This window comes from Solea senegalensis, linkage group LG7, assembly GCF_019176455.1.
Source record: "Solea senegalensis isolate Sse05_10M linkage group LG7, IFAPA_SoseM_1, whole genome shotgun sequence".
Lineage (NCBI taxonomy): Eukaryota > Metazoa > Chordata > Actinopteri > Pleuronectiformes > Soleidae > Solea > Solea senegalensis.
Genome location: NC_058027.1, coordinates 17,519,314 through 17,540,470, shown reverse-complemented (window position 1 = coordinate 17,540,470; position 21,157 = coordinate 17,519,314). Strand labels below are relative to the sequence as shown.

The following is a 21,157-nucleotide window of genomic DNA, read 5'->3' as shown; positions in this document are numbered from 1 at the left end:
TGTGTGGTAAAAAGAAAGAAAGAAGGAATCAGAGGTGTTTATGATTCTTTTAAACAGTTGTGGCTATGACTGGCATCATGCCACAACTCAGTCAATGTCTATCTAAAATTACTTTTGCCATTCCAAAATAACATCTTCTAATAAATCCTAATATCGCCTTTAATCATCTAAATGTTTATATGGACACAAATAATCAGAATAAAAGCCTGATTGGAATAAAAATGCTTTATGTTTACACACCAATCCCAAGACTTGAAGCTGAAGGTTTGATTTTACCCATGTGGGAAGAAATATTTTCTACTTTCTTTGCTCCATAAAACAAACAAATCATTAAAACTGAATAATTTCTGGTTGTGGACAAAACAAGACATTCGAGAATATGAGGACCAAACAACTAATCGATTAACTAAAAAAATCAATAAATTAATCGCTTGTGAAAAAAAATCTAATCATTACAGCCCTACAGTAATTTATATGTGCTTTGATGTAAATGTCCTCCTGCTCTCGTCACTGTTTATTAAAGGCAGGAGCAGTGTGAACAGCTGAGCCTGGAGATTAACTGTGGAGAACAGAGAAAACATAAGAATTGTTTGCAGAACACAACGTAGAGCACAGCAAGTGGCAGAAGAGAAGCTTCTTCTACAAATATTTTCGGACAATCGGACAACACTGAATGTCAAAACTATTTATTCTGATGAAATGATTGTTGCATGTATACGCACGTGTAGTGTTTAGATTACTAATATTTAACATCAATGTAAATAGGGAAGCTGAGATTTCTTGTAAGAATAACTTTGCACTGTAAAGTATGTATGGACTGCATTTATATGGAAATGTTACTAGTAGCAACAGACACATTTCATATGCCAATTGAAATTAAACTTTAACCAAGTCTTAAGAATGACCTAAACACCATAACCCTAACAATAGCATATGTTAAACTGCAGAATACGTTTTATTTATGAAATCACAAAAGGAAATGTGTGCTGTATAAGCAGAGATGAAAGGGAGCAATTTGTGTATTCTGCAATGACAGTAAACAAACGCATTATTCACACTAGCTCTCATTAGCTTTTACATGTTTGACAATGAAGTCCATTCTTGGCCTATGTGCACAAGTTAAAAAAAGAGCTTTCAACTACATCTAGTGGTCATCTGAAGAGGGTGTCTAAATTCCATATTTCATATTTTACAATCATTTTCATTCAGGTTGTATGGCATATGCCAATGTAAAGCTCTCAGAATAAACACACCGTTCAGTGTGTGTATCATATTGCCATATTGCCCTTACTCCTGCAATACGATAATCTATACGCCAGGGCAAATTTCGATATTTTAATTAACAAATGCTTTAAATGTAAACAGTCCCTGCCAGTTTCTCTTGCCGGGTGTTGCTACTTCATGTCTCCTCACAGTTGCTCAAATGACTGAGGGAAACTTGGGTGGAAGTTACCTGGCCGAAGAAGAGGGAGTTTATAGCAGGATAATGGCAGAGAAAGCGTACGTTAAGAGATGCTTCATCCACATTCAATACATAGACTTTATGCACTTTGTTCTCTATGGTGTGAATAAATAGAGGAATCCTGCACTTAACATTTTGTTTTCTTCACTTCGACAGATATCATGATATCGCTTTATGATTGTCTTGCAATATATTGATTATGACAGAATCGTTATATCGTGATATTATTGGTATCGTGGACCATGGGTAGTGTGTCGTATCGTGAGGTCCCCTGTGATTCCCATGCCTATGCATGAATAAATGAAATAAACAGTAGGAGGACATGTCAGTCATTCAATCTGTGTGTGACTGCGTTGTTTCACTAATACCGGCTGTCATCTCTCTGCCACCGCCTCCGACAAAGCTCACTTTGTAAAGCAACAGCTCCGTAAGCCTCTTAACGGCATCATTCTTTGTGCTGCCATTAACTGCCATTGCTGACCTGCCATGTTATCAGCTGGTGCCACGAAGTGAAGGAAGAAGCAGGGAGATAAAAGATGAAAGACTAGAAACTAGAATCAGTGTTTATGCAACCAGCGAGGATGCAGACAGATGTGAAGGAGTGAGACTGAAAATAGTATTTGTACATACTGTACATGATAGCCCACACACTGTAAATAAATAGTTTTACAAAAGAGATATAAGGAGGCAGAGGTGAGCTGGAATACAGCAGATTCCACAGGCCTTATTCAGTCCATGTACGAGTGCATCATGTGTGGAGTAAAGGGGTAAATCTAATGACTGATATCTGCAGCCAACATTCAAAATGATCTGGTCTGACCCAGATATAAGGATTAGATGGTGGATCACTAAAACGGTGGGAGAGAGACAGACACAATCAGCAGGCAGAGGAGAGGATGATGGCCTCTCACAGGCCACACAATTCCCTGACTGCAGAGCTGTCTGTTTTTCAAATGACAACAGACATCTACAGAACATCCAAAGCAGGGGTGACAAACATCTGGACAGTTTTGATAAAGACAACAATGGAGTGATTCATGAATACAGAAAAAGCAATTTAGAAGTACAAATATATTATTTTGTTATATTGTTTTCCTATATTATTACTTGGGCACATAAACTGATGCAAAACATTGTCTTTGAGCAGGTATTTTTCTCAGACTTTTTTCAAGAATGAGCTACACACACATGGTGAAATCATGAAGTAAAGCGGAAAGAACTTGAGTTTAATGAAGTGTACTTTTTGTGTACAGGATCTTAAAGTGATCAGTGTGATCGATTCCAATTAAACTTGTTCAGTAAATGTGAGTGCACATCGGCCTATATTATTGAATCATGTGGACAGGTGTGCAACCACATGGTTTTATAAATCTGAATATTTTCTTGCATAAGCTGATTCTGAGTTTTCGTTGCACTCCAACATTTAGGATGGATTCTATATTGAGTTTAGTAAATTACACTTCTGGTCTTTTTCCATCACTACTACTGTATTTCTAGAAAATGTGATATTTTTTGAGAGCCCAACTTTTCTGGAACTACTTTTTCATTAGTCATAAGCCAGTGATGTCAGCAATGACATGGACAAGCTGCATGTGTTTTGTTGACCCTGACCATGACCATGATCCTACAGCTCAGCTGACCTACACTGAAGGGTAGATAAGGGTAGATACAGAAAATAAATAAATACAAACTAAATAGCTATGGTTAGATTTAAAAAAAACAAAACTAAAATATACATTTAGTCATAATCTACTAGCAGATACATTGCGTTGACATTTTTAACAAAATGTCCATGTTCGTTTGAACTCAAATTAAAATCAGATCAGTTTTATTTTGAAAGAAAACGAGAGGAATCTGTAATGTCTGTTTTTATTTCGGCTCTCTTATCTCAGCGTCCCTGACTCTGATCCAAGCCTGGTTCAGTGACAGATTCTGTTTCTGTCAGTGGACCCTGGAAATGGACAGTGTCCACACTGTCAAAAAGCTGCTTTAAAGGATCAGTGTGCACAATTTAGTGCCATGTAGTGCTGAGAAGGCAAATCACATGTCCTTTGGCAACTGCTGATTAAATAGTTTTTTCTGTGATCGAATTGCAATCAGATAGAGCCTGACCACTGACTCCAGTACAGGTGTAAATACACCTGAGACACACTGAGGACGGAGTGTTGTTAAGTGAGAACAGAAAAGTGTAAATGCAAAGAGTGTCCGATGTGTCTCTGCTCCACCCACAACAACTACGTGAGCGGGGTTTGTGTGCCCGGATAGTAATAAGATCTTGCTGTGGACATCAGAGACGGCATGTGGTGAAGCGCTATCCGATTACATTCTAATGCCAGGTGTAAAGGGGGCCCTCGTTTCATTGTGAATATAAAAATTTTTTTTTTCTACCGTTTGCTCGACTCCGCAGAAACATCACATTAACATAACAAACACACGGGTCACTGGCTGATGTGGGGATCAAAGGTGTGGTGCTTTGGCGGACCTTTCAACAAAGACTATCGATCAATCAATCTATCAATAATTAACTCTAAATAGTCCCAAAAAAACAGAAGCATGACAAGAGTCAGGAGGAGTCACAAAGGTCACAGTGGCAAATGACAATGATCATGTGTAAAGTTCAATTGAAGAGTCACTGGACCCTTGATCTGACTGTAAAATTATTTAAGTGTGAATTTACATTAATGACGCTAGGTTTCAGAAACAATGCAATTCGAAATCATATTCAATTAAATTCAGAAAACTTGACTTATCCTCGGAGGCAAAGCGATGGATCATAGAGCAGTCATAAAAGACATTTAAGAACAGTTGTGGGGGAAAAATCTAATCAAGCAACTCACAAATTAAAGTGTATACTGGAAGTATGTGCAAACTTGTAGGAATATATATAAAACAAATATGTAAATAAATAAATAAATGCAGGTATATACACAGATGTGTACTTACATATACATATAGGTGGTGGTGTTTGTGTCACAAAATAGCTGTGAGTACAGATGTTTGCATTCATTTGATTTCTAATAATGATATACCAGGACTTTAAAAATGTTGTAAATTGCAAAAATAATAGAATTTTAAACAAGAGACTTAACTGTGATTAACTAATGATCTCCTGCTATGAATTGCAAAGGGGGAAAAAATTGTTTGACAGCCCTATGAGAGACATCTGACTAACCTGTCTCGCATCATTGATAACTGTAAGATCTTGACCTTACGTACAGTGCATTGAGATAATGTATGTTATGAATTGGTGCTATATAAATGAAAGTGAATTGAATCATAGTCAAAATACAAAATGAAACCAAATAGGAATCACACAGCGACCATACATTTGTTTACATAGACAAAAGAGTATTTGATTATCATTTCGTTAGTACACACTCTACCCTAGAAACAATGTTGATTCTTGCTATAACAACAGTACACAGGGATGCAATTAACGAGTTCTCATATGTCTTGTTTTGTCCACACAAACTATAATTATTTGCTTTTAATAATGTCTTTGTTATGTGGAGCAAAGAACTGAGAAAACATTCACATGTAAGAGGCTGAAACATCTGACAACACTCAAAGCAATTGTTCGGCTATTATATTATATTATATTATATTATATTATATTATATTATATTATATTATAGCAGGGTTGACTTGGTTAATCGTGGCAGCCCTACATGGGATGTTCCTCTGCTTTATAAGTGAAGTCACATTGTGTTAGTGATACGGTGAGGTGTATCAGTCCAATAATCTGAAGAGTAATTAATGAATTGCTAGTCATTTTTTTGGCATTAAATCTCACCTGTTGATATATCGTACATTAACTAAGCCCCAGTACCATAACAGGGACGCCGCAGGATGACATGTATAGAAGAGGATGTGGTAAATCCAAAAATGTGACATACCTACTGTACATCTACCTTTATTACCAAATTAGGTCACCATCACATAAAGGATACAAACATCCAACAACATACAAGTGATACAACATACAAGTGATAGCGCTTTATAATGACCCAGTATTCATTTGTTGTCAAACATGAAAGACTTGATCCTATAAAGTTTGCAGCTCTGAATGAGCAGACGTTTTTTTTTGTTTTTTTTTGGGGGGGGTACACAAAAGCTGTGTAAAATGCTGCTTGGGCTTGAGGTGATAAAGTATTTTATGTTTTGTTTATCTATCAAGTATTCTCTGTGAGCTACATTACACAAGCCTCAGCAGTGTTGTCAGAACAAAGACGAGAAGCTATTTCCTGAAACTTTTTCGATATGGGGCAAGACTACAGCTCACGTGTACCTCTTTAGTACCTGGTATAAATACTGAACTTGTCAGGACCAGAAGTCTTCATGGAAAGACTGGCGTGATTGTGAACCAAAGTGACCTGGTTATGCTCAAGGTTAGAGATACAGCCCTGGTTAGTCTGATATAAATAACCACAAATCAAAGCAGGGTCCTAACAATAAAACAGAATCTGAATCAAGATTCTCTATTCTTGTGATTTCGCCACATAGTTGAGCAAACCTACAGTATGTGAATGTGATCTATTTACTTTGGCTCTGAAGTTTAATCTGTGATTGTTGACATGCATTGGCCATGGCCCCATACTTACTTAGCAATGTACAAATCCCTACTTAGTCAAAAGACAAACGAGTCTTTGACTTTGTTTAACGGAACCATTATGTAGTTCAACGCAGGGAAACACAGATAGAGCTTCTTCTTCTTTTTAAATTGTGTAGTGGTCATGGATATTTTCTGGTGACATATGTTAATATAGACAATTAAAAACCTTTGAAAATTTGGCCTAGATTAAAAGTGTAATGGGCTGTGTGTGTGAGTGGCAGCAAATAATAAACAGCGACACCAAACTTCACTGAGGAAACTTGTAACGACTTACTAACGTGGTGAAAGTGACTCTTAGTGACTCTTAGACGAAAGTTTAGTTTCGTTGGTTTTATTATAAACTTAAATACAACTGTTGCACAACATGGGGTGTTTGTTTGTTTGTTTGTTAGTAGAGATGGCAAAGTTGTGAAAAAGACGGAGTTTAACTTGAGTCTCATCGTCTGTCTATCTGTCTGTCTGTCTGTACGGCCGCGGACAGCACGAACGCAGCATTTATTTCACAGGACAGTGTAAAGTGTAAAATGAGGCGACGGAGGGTCCTCACCTGTACGCCAGGGGAAATGTTTCCGGGCAGGAGGGAAACTCTCTTCAGATGTGGAGACCACCTTACACAGGTGACTAACTACGCTTTCTGCCCCTCGCTCAGAAACAAAACAACAAACACGAGAGAACATGTACCTTTTTTCCAGCCCGTTTCCAGTGTTTCCTCCTTCAGGGAGCGTTCATCTCATTCACCTCATAGCTGCGAAAAAACTGTGGTTACAAAAACGACAGCAGCTTCTCTGATCTCCGAGCGTCATACGTGTCTCTCACTTCCTCCTCCCGTGCAGCATCCCACATCTAGCCCGACTGAGAGCAAGATTTTCAAAATAAAAGAACTTCCGGTGATCTACAGGAACCAGACTTTTTTTTTTTTACAGAAACAGTTTATTCACACTTTTTCCCCCAAACATGTATTGGGCAATATTACTGCTTTTATTTGTCATGAGCCCGCTCAGAATGTGTGTTGTTGAAGATGTGCGATTAGAAATATTCAATTAGCAAACACACACAGAGGGGACTGTTTACAGACAAACAGGACTCAAATCTGCAAACAAACTGACAAACATTCATCACTTCTTCTTGCTCCAGTTCTCTAACTCCACAGTTTTGTTATTGTTTTGTTTGCAGCTGATTGTGATATTGTCTAATGACACTTTAGTCCTGCATATAATGATGCACTTTATGTTTATCAGTGATATCAGCTGAAAAGTCCTTTCTGCATTTGTTTTCTCTCCTTTTGTCTCATTCTTGCATGAATCCCAGTCTCTACACTCGTAAGTCCAGATGTGTGAAAAGTGACTGATATGTTTCCTATGCTCACTGTTGTTCAGTGGTTACACTTTTACAGCTTTTGCACTCGTCGACTCCTGCACCACTGTCTCCTCTTCACCCACTAGTTTTTCACTTTTACTAATTTGCTTCTTGGTCACGTAGTTGTTCAGTAAATTCCTTTCTTAAATGGGTCCCTTGCACAACAGCTATTTTGTCACATTTTAGCAGAAGCACATGTAACATAATGGCCACATTAAAGATGGCTCTATTCAGTCCATGTACTTCAGGACAGCGTCAAAATAGACACAAAATAGACGCTGTGCAAAAGCCCCCTTCATTGTGCCTTTAGACACACACTAAGGCAAGTTGCCTCATGCATGTGAACAACTCAACCACAGCCACAGTGTGACCATGCAACTATGCAGTGTGAGCTTTAGCAGTGTGCTGTTCATTCGATGATTAATTTGATGCAATTGTTTGTCTTGCATTTTATAAAACCAAAATGATCCACATTCTTACCTCATGACTCTGGACAGTGGACATGTACAGTCCTGCAGAGGCCGCCAGACACGTGTACTTTTTTTCAATCTCTTGTTTGCTCTTGTTCCTCTTTTGTTAGGCAGCTGATTATATTCAATTAATTCAAAGCTGCTTTCTAGGGGGCAGTGGCCAGCATTATTGCCTCACAGCAAGAAGGTCACCAGTTTGGATACCGGTTAAACCAAGGGCCTTTCTGAATATTCACATTCTACCAGTGGATGTATTCTCATGCAGATTGGTGATTGCCCTGCAATGGACTGGCAACCCGTCCAGGTTGTACCGGATGAAAACCAGAATTGGCTCCAGCCCTTATGGCCCTCATGTGGAGGATAAAGCAGGTGTCTCATATCTTATATCTTTTATATTACATTATGCAGACATGGTTTTCAGAGAATGTCATACTTCACAAAACAGATTTATCCATCTGACACTTGATGAGAAAGAAAAGGACAATGCTTCATGAATATGGCAATCCTCCACAAAAATATACTTTTTTTGTCAAATCTGGTGGTGTCTTATTTCCCCCAGGCAGATTAACAATGTATAGTTACACCAAAGAGTGACATATATTATATATACAAATCAATAAAGACAGATTCTGGTAGTACATACAGAACAAGAGACTATGGCTTTCTGTTTTATGTCTAAATGAAATATTGTCTTATTCTGTGCACAAAATAAAAACACTCAAAAACAAATATAAAAACAGCATACTGGTTTGGCTGATATAAATAAATGTTTTTGTAAATGGAAGTGACGTGGACGACGATGATGATGATGATGTGGAGGAGTATTGCTTTCATGCTGGACTTAAATGTTTCAAACCCTGAGAAGATCACAAAATATCAACTTCAATGTATTACCACCCAATTAAGGAACATGACTGAGAGACAACTCAAAGGTCATCCATGCACTGCTGTATCCTTCTGGTCACGAAAATGAAAGATGGTACTGCAATTGGACCAACACAGTCAGTGATACATACACTCAACAAAAACATAAATGTAACACTTTTGTTTTTATTCCCACTGTCCATGAATTAAAGAAAAATATGTAAAATGTATTCTGTGCAAACTGATGAAATGATAAAAAGGCTTATTTCTCTCAAAGCATCCAGATGGATTGATAATAGATGGCTAGGAAGTGCTTCAATAATAATAAACTAATTTGAGAACAAAGTTTAGTAGAAATAAGCTTTTATGTGGACTTAATCTCAATACGAAAGTAAAAATAAAGGTTGAATTTATAGTTTTGTTGAGAGTATATTAAAATGAATGGTATGTTATGTTTATGTCTATGTAAATACCACAGAAAGTTTCTGAACTTTGATTAAATGTTTTTGCTTGATTCACAATTTCCAGACCAATGGTGCTTAATCATTCTCAAAAGTCTGACCAACAACAACAATAAAAAAAAAACCCAGATAACTTAAAGAAAAAAAAAAATCAACATTACATTTGCATAATAATGTCCTTCCTGTGTTTACCCTGATGCTGTGTCACCTCTCGACTGCAGGATCTATGTCACCCAGCTGTCCATTCGCATTCGTTTGAGCGTCGGACTCTCCCCGCCCTCTGACCGGCTGACAGGGAGCGAGTGGAAGTCCGGCCGATGATGCTGATGCTGCTGCTGCTGCTGCTGCTGCTGATGTTGCTGCTGATGTTGCTGCTGCTGATGCTGCTGATGCTCTTCCCTGTCACTACCGCCCTCATGAGAGCTGCAGGAGGAGCTGACACTGTCTGCTGGGGACCTCCCCATCTCTGCTCGGGTGGATGAGGAGTTGGCCGAGTGAGGATGAGGAGGAGCGTGAGCCTGGCTCACATACACAGACTGGTTGAGGTGGTCACGGGGTGGGGAGATCGGCTCGGCTTTGATGTTGATGTTGTGGTTGGTGTTGATGGAGAGACTGGAGCTCCCTGGCCTGCAAAGGAAAAAGAGGACAGGACTGTTTCAGGCCATCACTGCCATCAATGTAATAATGCCATCTAGTGGGGAAACTGTACACATGATTAGAAAGAAAAGTTAACTTCCCTCTGCTTGACTAACAAATCAGTGGTAGTGTATAGGTATTTTATATTTACTTATACACTGTAATTTAAGTAGTATTAGATTGTTTTTTTATTTATTTTATGCACATAGAATATACACATAATAAAACATAATTAAGTATAAAACATGATGAAATTAACAACTTAACATTAAATAAATAAGCCGTAAATAAACTATGTAACTAATACAATTATTTGCAACATACAGTGAGACCGTAATCGTGATTATTCGTCTGTATTAAAAGAGAGAAGTCAACTGTATCAGACACTTACCCCAGTGAAGCCAGCTGGTGTTGCTGCCACGCTGCCATGGAGCTCAGAGATGACCCTGCAGGCGAGCTGAAGCCTGACAGCTCTGCACTGTTCAGGGAATAATCTGACAAACAGAGATTAGTATATTACAAAAAGTTACAACAGGATACCATAGTGAGCTGCTTAACCACCTGAAACTATTTCACTTTCTGCTGGAGAATCTTAAAGCCTCTTCTTCAGTACTTCTTGGCTTAATGACTATTTTGGATAACCCTTTTTTCAAGATACTATTTATTTTTATATGCATTCTGTTTGAATCTATATATTGTTGACACCGTAATCAAACAAAGAATTAAATGTTCTAACCCCAACATAGTTCCCCACTCTTTGTAGTAAGATTTTAAGAATATTAAGACTCAACTCTGATAGAACAGTACAGTGCAATGTGGTAGATAATGTTATTCCATTATATCATCTGTTATTCTGGTTCTTGCCACACTTGCTGCATCAAATGGTGTAAAAAATAAAGACTGGAAACTAAGTGAGTTCATTTCTTTGAGCATTTTTAATTTCAAACTGAGAGTTCTTGAGGCCAACTCCACAACATGCACTTGTTTTTCATAATCTGCTTCAACATTTAATCTGTTTCTTTGTCTTTTGCTTGTGTAAATTTGTAACTGTGTTGAGTGTTTATTAATATAGTATTTGCTGTTGTCTATCTTGGCCAGGACCTCCTTGAAAAAGAGGTTATTAATCTCAATTAAAGAAAACAATGACGAAACAGTCTTTTACCCATAATATGTCATCTGCAGTTAAAGTGGTATTACAGTACAATTAGTTAATTTGTAATAATGCTCAGGTACCATTGTTGTAGTTAGAGTTGATGCCAGAGTAGACCAGACTTTGGTGAGGCAGACTGGGTGTGGTGATAGAGACCACTGGGGTGGACAGAGGCTGGTGCTGGTTGGACTGACTGCTGCTCAGTCTCTGGTTGCTCTGGAAATAAAAAAAATTGAAAGAATATTTAAATGACACTTTCATTCAAATCAACTCAAATACATGTAATGTTAATATCTGTAAAAGCATATTGTCTTTGAGTATTACTATTCTGTGCTTTGGCTTTCTGCAGAAACAGTATTGAACTTGAGATGTGATACCCCACTTCAGCCACACGATGTCAGTATTAATACATTTTTCCAAGGAGTCTTGTCTACATTGCCCAGAATTACACAAAGCCCATGTTTACAGAAAACTGAAAACATGGCTGAAGTGAATTTGTTGGAGAAAAGTCTGCAAAGGATCCATCCAATAAATGCTTTTAGAACACAAACACATTATCTTTACCAGGCCTACAGCTACAAACATAGCACTACATAATTTGATTCAATGTTATAACATTTAATCTACAAAACAATTTATTGCAATTAATTCTTCATTAGTCATTGTCTCAAATTGAGCTAGAAGCCAAAAAGTTACTTGCACTTAAATGGCTCTTTAAAGCAACATTATGGCATTTGTACCACAAAAGGTAGCCTTCCCACTCTGTACCAGAAACCTTTGTTTGGCAAGTGGGTAGGAACACTGTGAGAAGTGTGTAACTAATGTAGTCAAAGATTCAAACTGCCAGAATCAGGCCCAGAAATTTCTGAGGTAATGCTGAACTGAGGGTCAGTTGAGACTGAGACGTTGTAGACAAATCTACTTTAATCTCCCATTTTCAGCAAGGAATATAATAAAATATAAATAATTGTGAACAGAGGTGGGTGTGTTCTTGTGCAGCGACAGTGCGGCCAGGATTTGGGATCATGAGGAACATTTAAAGTGCTGCTTTAACTGAACACAGTCACAGTCAGTTCTAACAGTAACTGCAACTTTTGTGTTGTTACTCTATGGGCTGTTGGCGTTCCAGCCTGATAATGTCAGTGATGACATCACCCTCAGTGAGGTCATTCACTGCTCAGTGCACACACGCACACACACACACACGCACACATGCACATATTCATGCAGCTATCCTTTTAAGGTCTCTTGGTGACTTCCATTCATTTGGACAGCCTAAACAAAGCATCATAACCTTTACCACAAACACTTAACCATAATTAACCACAATTAAAACTTTAACCCTAAACTTAACCAGTTCCTCAGAAATGAGGTTCTGCCTCATTATGACCAGGCTTCCGTCTCCATGAGCACTACTGGTCCTGACAAGGTCAGTGTGTATGCCAGAGGTAACAAATACAAGCACACACACACACGGTCTGGTTTCCCACACTTCAGAGGACATTACGGTGACTTATATTAATTTCCTGGAGACTGACTCTAACTTAACCATGACTACTACTGGCCTAAACCTAAGCCTAACCTTAACTGTAATCTGAAGCTAACCTCATCCTAACCCAACATGTCTTCACCTTAAAATGTAATAATTTACGTTATGGGGTCATGCTTTTTTGTCTCCACAAGGAAGACAAGTCCCCACCATTTGACTGTGTAAACAAAAAATGTATGTCCCCACAACATGAGTAATACCTGGAACACAAACACACACACAGTGGGTTAACCAATGTGAGCGTGCCGAAAACAAAATATTTTCAAAGTAACTTAACCCTTTGAGCCTCCTTGGACAGTTTTCATCTCTTGTTGTCTGTACTGTCTGTGCAGAGTACCCATCTCTGTTTACAAGCAAACATGGTAATGCCGGTAAACACTGACAACAATGTGGCCAGTGAGGAAAAGTCCAACCTGCTGTGTTCTTTATGAAAATGGCTTTATACAAAGTCAGTTTTCATAGTTAAAATTTGCAATCCAAAGGAGTTGTTTTTGTTTTTGTTCTTGCACTGTATAATAGTGTGTGTGCTTGCATTTGTTACCTACTTATATGTTTTACATTATATTGATTTTATACTCCCTGAGCACTGGCTAATATTTTGCATACTGTCACATAGTGGCGGCAAAGAGTTGTAAAGGTTAAGATGCATACATTTGGGTTAGAAACATTGAATTAGCATGAATTGATATCACTTCAGGGATACTAAGATGGACTATGGTTTCTAAACAAGATTATTGCTCATGGCATCCTCACAAAAAAAAAAATAAAAAAAATAAAACCAAAACAACGACTTGCAAACCCAGCGACCATCTGGTCCAGATGGTTCTGAAAAAGTTGCTGACCAACTCTTTCATAACGTGCTTTATCTTTTTACTCTACGCTTCTCTGTGTCCAACATCCTTCAGGCGTGGAGCACATGATGTTCTGTTCTGGTTCCTAATAAAAGTCAGACTCAGGCACTTGAAGCCTTGAGGCCTGTGTTTGTTCAGCATTTTATCCTCTCCAACATGCTCCTTAATGTGCATCTCTGTATCCATGATTAGACTATGATGAAGGGAACATCGTCACATGGTGTTTCAGTGAGAAGGAAGTGGATCTGCTTGTGTAAAATTGATTTGTTGATTTTCTGCTCTCCACTGTCCACGACACTGATACTTAGGCAGTGATGTCCTCTTTTGGCTAACTTCCCAGAAGCTTTCTCCTTCCTCATCCCTGTGTCATCCCTATGCCTTCTGTGTTTAGTGGAGGGAAGGGAGGGTAAGGTTTCTCTTAGATTCATTAATCGACCCATGTCAATTACTACACACTAGAATATTAAGCTATTTAATACATAATATGTAACACTGCTGCATTAAAATATCTAAAAACAAGATGTTTTAATGTTATGTATTTTGTTCAATAGTCCACTTACATTAACAAAAATAACAACAACAATAATAATGATTATAACAACAAACATGGAACAAGGGTCTTTCTGCATGGAGTTTGCATGTTCTCCCCGTGTGTGCGTGGGTTCTCTCCGGGTACTCCGGCTTCCTCCCACAGTCCAAAAACATGCAATGTGGGGATTAGGTAAATTGGACACTCTAAATTGACCGTAGGAGTGAGTGTGAGAGTGAATGGTTGTTTGTCTCTATCTGTGTGTGGCCCTGCGATGGATTGGCGAACTGTCCAGGGTGTACCCCGCCTACCGCCCGATGTAGCTGAGATTGGCACAGCACCCCCCGCGACCCTCTGGTGGAGGATAAAGCGGTTAGATGATGACTGACTGACATCATCTGGTTTACTTTCTATGTTACATACTAGTGTTGTAGTTTTTTTTTTCCATTTTAAAGTGTGCATTTTTCACAAATTGATCAGGAGTACTCATTGCAGTTTGCTGTGCATTCGCCATCGAAGCTCTCCCCGCAAAGTGTGAGAGCATCAGCAGCTGAACAACAATTCCCATGATCCCACATTTTGTTATTGTTTTGAATGAGATACCCATAATGCAGAGATGATATAGTATGCAGGGACATGTCAATTCTGAAAACCATTGTGAAGACTGTTGTTGATTTCTCTCATACATGAACCAAACCCACACTTACCAGTGTTTGCATCATTCCTTTGGACTGGGGTATGACCACTCTGAGATCACTCTTGCGGCTGGAAGAGCCAAGGCTGTTCCCAGGAGGTGGGAGAGGAGGAGGAGGAGGAGATTTGGAATGTATGATCTTGCCCAAACTGCTTCCACCAGGTGAGCCCACAAAACCATTTACTGAAAAGAGAATAGAAAAATACAAGGGCTTTTTACTAGTGGTAAGAAAAACAGAGAAGCATCGGACCAAATGATGGATGAATATGGGTTTACCTGCACTGTCAAAAGTCATAGTGTATGCATGACCTGTGCAACTTAACTTAATGTTTCAGATGGGCTAAGTTGTAGTTTTTCTTTTCAGTAAAAAGTACAATGTGGAGAAATATCTTAAGATGAAAGTGCTGTAAAGACAAAAGTGTCTGTCCCTTGGTTGAAGAATGGAGGAAAAGTACAGCCTATACATTATACAAAAGATAATAATGAATAATTGATCCGGTCTTGCACTTGACATTACATAATGGCAGAGTTCATATGGGACATGCTGTTCTGGAACAGAGATGTCAGGGAGTCTGTGAGGAGCAGCAAGGAATAAAGACAAACCACCACTGACACTGAGCCGTATCCACATTCTTGGAAAAACCCAGAATGGGACAGTGGCATTTAAGGATAAACTGTTCAAATGTTCTGATGTGAAGTAGTGATCTTCTGTGGACAAAAAGATAACCATCATCACTTCACAATGGAAACTCAGCCTCCTTCAAATAACACCACAGGACTTTCTGTAGTACAGAAACAGGCTGCAATTATTGTTTTTATTCTTTTTAAATCATTTACAGAACAGAAACTCCACATCATTGTTTTCCAACCTGGACATCAGAAATTCATCATAGGAGTGGTAAGATCAGTAACATAAGTGGAACAACCTCCTTTCAGACCGTCCTCTAATCTTTTTCACCTCTAAGAGATCCTTTATATCGAAAATTGTCTTTGGGCACTTTTTACAAAGTAAAATATGAGTAAAATAGTAATAACAGTAAAATATGACCAAATATCAGTGAATAATAAAATGTAAAAAGCTGAATTATATATATTTTTAAAGAACAGGTAGTTTGCATTAGTTACACACACTTTGCTTTGGTAGAGTATATATAGTATATAGTATATATTTGAAAAACATTTTGAGTACTTTTTAATGCTTAAGAAATATTCTGGCATGGACATTATCTGCATCGTGAGGTCATCGCTGCATATCTTAAAAGCTTACAGCACATAACAATAAAACAGTCTCACATGAAACCTAATACGGTAACAACATGAAACATTTGTAGATACCTATGGTGCATATTTATGACTAAGAGAAGAAGGTTAAGGCAGGTAAACTTCTGTCAGAAGGGTGACTGGGTGCACCATGTGTGAAGTCCAGACACTTACTGCACGAGAAGTGTGATATATGTAGGCAGGCAGGATGTTTAAGAGACTGTCAGCCTACATCCTGTCTGCCTTCATCTGCCTAAGGAGAAGACAGAAGAGGGAAGAGGAAGATTTTCCTGCTTCTAAGAAACTTTGATGGGGCAGGAGCGGAGCAGCAGATTGTCATCAATGATGCCAGCTCGGACACTTAAGTATTCCTTTTATAGGTAAATTCAAAACAGTCGTCGTGTTGTTGTCTGTGTTAAGGGCAGTTCCCTGTTTGACACTAAGACCCCTATAAGATTCTGTACATACCAATTGTTCCAGATCCATTCTGAAGAGCCAAGTCGGAACTGCCATGGAGACCACCTGATGGTAAACACACACATATTCAGTTAAGTGGATGTTATGAGGTTTCTACCAGTTTACGTCCTGTAACCACTGACATTTTAGCAATGATTTTACTTGACGGATTTTTCTTGGTGTATAAATGATTCATGTAGCCTTCAAGTTTGAAATTTGAAACCTAGGAAGTGGCCACCAGGAAACCCCACTGGTTGCAAAAAGAACTCTGTTTGAATGGAAGTCTAAGGGAAAGTTAACCTACTTCTCACTTAATTTATAATGTCAGTAAACATTTTTCTGAGGAATGAATAGTCTCAATTGCTAGTTTCAGGTGGCCTCAATCTTGGTTAATTAGCAAACCCACGTGTACACACCTGTGTTTCCAGTGCTGGGAGATCTTTGTGGTGAGTTTCTGTGGAGATGGGAGTGATGTGAGGAGAGGATCCCACTGTCAGCTGCAGCAAGTGCCTGGGAAGTCACACTACCTCCTCCTCCTGCACCAGGGCTGTATGACATGCCGCCTGGTGCTACATGCATGAAATTCTGCTGAGGATGTCCTGTGGACTGGAGGATGAAAAGAAGACATTAGATGGATGTAGGAAAACGTTTGATTCAAGTTCCTGCAGAGAAAAGTATGGGCAGGAAAAGGCATCAATAAGAAGGCTGTGGTCTGTGTCAGCAGGTTTTTAAGCTGTTTTCCATGTAAAGTGACAGTTAACAAAACCAGAGAAACTACAAAGCAACTTACAATTTTATGACTTTTCATCATGTTGTCAAATTCCTCATTGATCTTCTTGTATTTCTCCTCAGTGCTGGGGGTGAGGATGTAGGAGCCATCATTATCGGGGCTGTCACAACCTCTATGCTCCTTCTTGTTCAGGGCCTGTGAGTGAAAGAAGCACAAGAAAGGAGACAGATTAGAGAGAGAGAAACTACAACTGCATTAACAGGTATTTGGAACAACTTGCAGTGTTGCTTACATGGATACATGACAGAGTCACATTTTCTCAGACAGTGGTAAACTCTACTGCTGAGAGCAGCGATTAAGAAAACAAAAAACACTCAAGTAATTATCAAAAAAAAACATTTACAAATACAAGACTGGCTAAGCTCATCGGTTCCATGTAGCTCTCATGTCATGACTGAGCAGGTGAGACAGAAGAAGCACACAACACAAGTAAAGCGAGACAGCTTCATACAGTTGAACTGTGGCTGAAAACATCTAGAAAAGGCCGCAAAAGAAGTGGGTTCTACTACTAGAAATAAACCTGGACATCCAGTAGGACTTGACACCTGTATTTTAATCATGATCAGAGTTTTGGCTTTGTCAAAGCAAATCAAGCAGTCCCAAAATCACTGCCTGCATGTGCTGTTCTCTGCACCGAGCAGCTCCAAGTCTCCTGGCTGCAGTGTGGGTGGGCAACACTTCCTTTAGATATACACAGATATACTTCTATTATAGAAGCACTGGCAGACAATAGAAGCTGCGTCTGCTTGGGTGTGTGTACTTGTCAGGATCATTAGTCCACATGGAGACCAAAGCCTGTAGTGAGGCAGAACAACATTATGGTATGCAGAGACAAGATGCAGTGTTTTGGTAACAGAAGCTGCACACTGGAGCTTTGAATAAACATCATTTAAGAAATGTATCATTAAGGTCACAAAGAGGTTTGGTACAAAGAGAAGGGGGAAAAATACAGTAAAAAAAAAGAGAAAACTAAATATAACTACTGTAAGAGAATGGAACATTTTGTGAAGGACAAAGGAACAATCATATGCACTGTTCCTTTATCCATTATAAATATATATGAGAATATATAGAATAGAATAAGAATTAATACGAAGAAGAACAACTAATCACAACAGGACAAGAAAACATCTGATTATCATTTTCCCATATTTACATTCCTGCAGTTCTCTAAATACAATGTTTTGATTCCTGAATCAGCGTGGATGGGAAACACATACTTATTTTGTGGTAGAATGTGTAGCCAGTTTTTGGTTTATTACATATTATCTGGCAAACTGAATTGATTGCTGTTTTAATTCATGTGTGTGTCCATCTATAAACTGTTAACAACAACCATAAAGAGTTGGTAGTGCTGACTTTAGCATTTAGCCTTAGCACTAACACTTGCGAGGAGTGTAACAGCTGCATTTATGCTTCAGCCCAAAATCCTCTTTTTATGTTGTCTGTATATTTTGCTGTTCTTCTGGATGACTGTACCAGCACTGAAGCAGCGTGGGTGACCTACAAAAAGCTGGTCTGACGAATACAGATGTTAGACGTGTACATTTTCTCTCTGGGGAGATGCTGCTCCACATCACAGTCTTACTCATCTAAGTACACAACAGCCTTATTTAAACATAATAGAGACTGGAGTAAGCAAGTAAGTAAGATATTTTTGTGGAAGGCCTGGAAAGACTTTGGTGTTTACAGTGGTGCAGGGTGGACAGACAGGGGAATACAAAGAGTCTGAAGATCATATTACTGTAAACAGCACAGCGTTCACAAATACAACACAGCAGAAAGGCAAAGTACATGCTGCTTTGAGGAACCTGAACTTAACATCAGCTTATGTCCTTTATTGTGGTGTACATGCATCATCAGACATAAGTAACAATTATACATTTGAGCACAGTATTACTATTCAAAATGTACACAATGGAACTGAGTGAACACACACAAACTGGTTGCAGAAGCAGTGGGCAGCACGTATCTGCACCCAGGGAGCAATGGGGATCGTTCAGGTAACTTGCTCAGGGGCACCCTAGCGATTATTCTGTTCCTGGGATTTGAACGGGCAACCCTACAGTTATAGGCCCCATTTCCTTCAACTTGGCCATGGGCTGACTATTTATGAGATTTTTTTTAAAACAGCAGTAGCTTTCACCAAGGGTAAGAAATCTTTATTTTGCTAAATCCTGTCCAAAAAAATCAAATATCTTGCTGATGATTTAATATTAATTTAGGTCTTGGGATCAAAGATTTTCTAAATCACATCATATCTTTAGCAGATCCACCATCTGATAAACAGACTAACTAACAGTTTTCCCCCTGGGCCTTCAGAACTCTAGATTCAAACAGAAAATCACAAAAAAAAAAAAAATCATTCAAAATCTACTGTTTACTGCTTTATTACTAATGGTGTATATTATGTTTATTTATTATTATTAGTGTCTTATGTTTTGATCTTTTAGTTGTCAAAAAACCCACCACTCATTTTGTTGTCTTTTCTTGTCTATTCTATTCTATTCTATTACATAATTCTGACCTGTGCTCTGTCAACGCAAACTACATTATCATAATAACATATAGTTTTGATCTTGGCATTTACAAACACAGATTGAGAGAAAAACATATGTTTAGAAAGTGCAGTGGATAAGGAATTTAGGGTGGTGGCCTGTGACTGGAAGTTTGGCACTTATCTGGAGGTTGACACTGAAAAAACAACGCAGCTTTTCTTGGCCACTGGGAGGCTGCAGAAACACGTTTAATAAACACAAAGCTGGCATTCTACCATCAACTTCATACAAAGAACTCAACAGTCAAACTCATGCAACATTCATCCAGTCCTGTTTTTGGCCACTCTTTCAGTATTCTCTTCTTAAAAAAACACCAACCTCTAAGGAGAAATATCTCACTCTTTAGTGACTAAGTGGGATTTAGTGGGGGTTTAGAGTTTGTAGTTTTTATTGGAAATATCTGCTTTCTGTTGTGACCAAAAAGGTTGAGGAGAGTAGATCAAACCACTTATGTTGAAAACCTAGAAATGCCTAAATGTTTAAATAGATTTTTTTTGCACACATTATGCAGGAGAGATTCAGAAAACTCCTCAGAGCGTATGAGGGGCGTCTCTCCTCGATATCAAATATTAGCAAACACAAGTGCAGTTATTCATAAAACAGGACAGATAAGTACCAATAACGTCTTGTAAATGTATAGGTTAACATCTGAGTGTGTGTTGATTAATACATGCATTGTTACATCTGTTTACATACACAAAAATGTAGCGGAGCAAGTCCTGAGTCTGTTTTTAAAAAAAGTACAATTTGAATGTAATTGTTCCATTGCTGAGACCCTTTACACTGAATGAAACACCTATACCTAACACTGAACAACATAGCTGAGTTTGCTCTACAGTTCACATTATACATATTGATAGTACACGTTCATTGTTAAGCTGCAAGTTATAACAGCTAGACCTTGATGTTTAGATGAACTGATGGATGTTAGGCTGCAGCACCTGGAGCTTGGTATAGGACTCGCTGGAAATCAAATCAAATCAAATCATACCAACATTATGCAGTCCAGGATGATGACATCAGCTCTCTGGTATACATCATCCCATCTCTGCTCTTCATTACATTACACATCATAGCGTGAAAAGGACAGACTGACAGACCAGCGCACCAGCCAACTGACTTGTCTGTCCAACACATGTCCTCTAAATTCCCAGACAATAGTAGTTATAAGGAGCTTTAAACACACTTGACAGTCTATTTTCACTGTAGGCCTTAAACTTCACTTTAACAACTGGTGACCACTTAAGAAGTCACACGCTCAGATCCTGCTCAGTTGAATGGCAGCGTTCTCGTAAACATCAAACTGGACAGTTTAACTCCAAATGACACATGCAGCATTCAGCTTGTTGTGTTCATGATGAGCTTTCCAGCTCAACTCATTATCCTGTTACTGGATGCTTTGTTTCACAATTTGATTGAATTATTATCCAAGAAGATGGAAAATGATGTGAGTTAATGT

The 21,157-nt window shown here is 38.5% G+C and overlaps 2 protein-coding genes across 7 annotated transcripts in view; both read right to left on the bottom strand.

Moving 5' to 3' along the window:
* The window catches only part of mctp2b (multiple C2 domains, transmembrane 2b), a 35,639-nt gene extending 28,718 nt beyond the window's left edge, over positions 1–6,921 (bottom strand). For 3 of the 4 annotated variants that reach the window (XM_044030139.1, XM_044030141.1, XM_044030142.1), the window contains exon 1: positions 6,756–6,921. The gene's annotated coding sequence lies outside the window, so the exon portion shown is untranslated. The other variant, XM_044030140.1, reaches the window with a different exon arrangement.
* A 2,049-nt stretch (positions 6,922–8,970) lies between these two features.
* Positions 8,971–21,157, bottom strand: part of LOC122771974 (myocyte-specific enhancer factor 2A-like) — a 42,929-nt gene continuing 30,742 nt past the window's right edge. For all 3 annotated transcript variants that reach the window (XM_044029573.1, XM_044029575.1, XM_044029574.1), the window contains exons 4-10: positions 17,141–17,275; positions 16,767–16,956; positions 16,363–16,416; positions 14,648–14,817; positions 11,095–11,227; positions 10,253–10,355; positions 8,971–9,852 (exon numbers count right to left, since the gene is read on the bottom strand). In XM_044029573.1, coding sequence (XP_043885508.1) covers positions 9,450–9,852; positions 10,253–10,355; positions 11,095–11,227; positions 14,648–14,817; positions 16,363–16,416; positions 16,767–16,956; positions 17,141–17,275 — 1,188 coding nt within the window. In that variant the 3' untranslated portion in view covers positions 8,971–9,449. The remainder of the gene's footprint in view (positions 9,853–10,252; positions 10,356–11,094; positions 11,228–14,647; positions 14,818–16,362; positions 16,417–16,766; positions 16,957–17,140; positions 17,276–21,157) is intronic.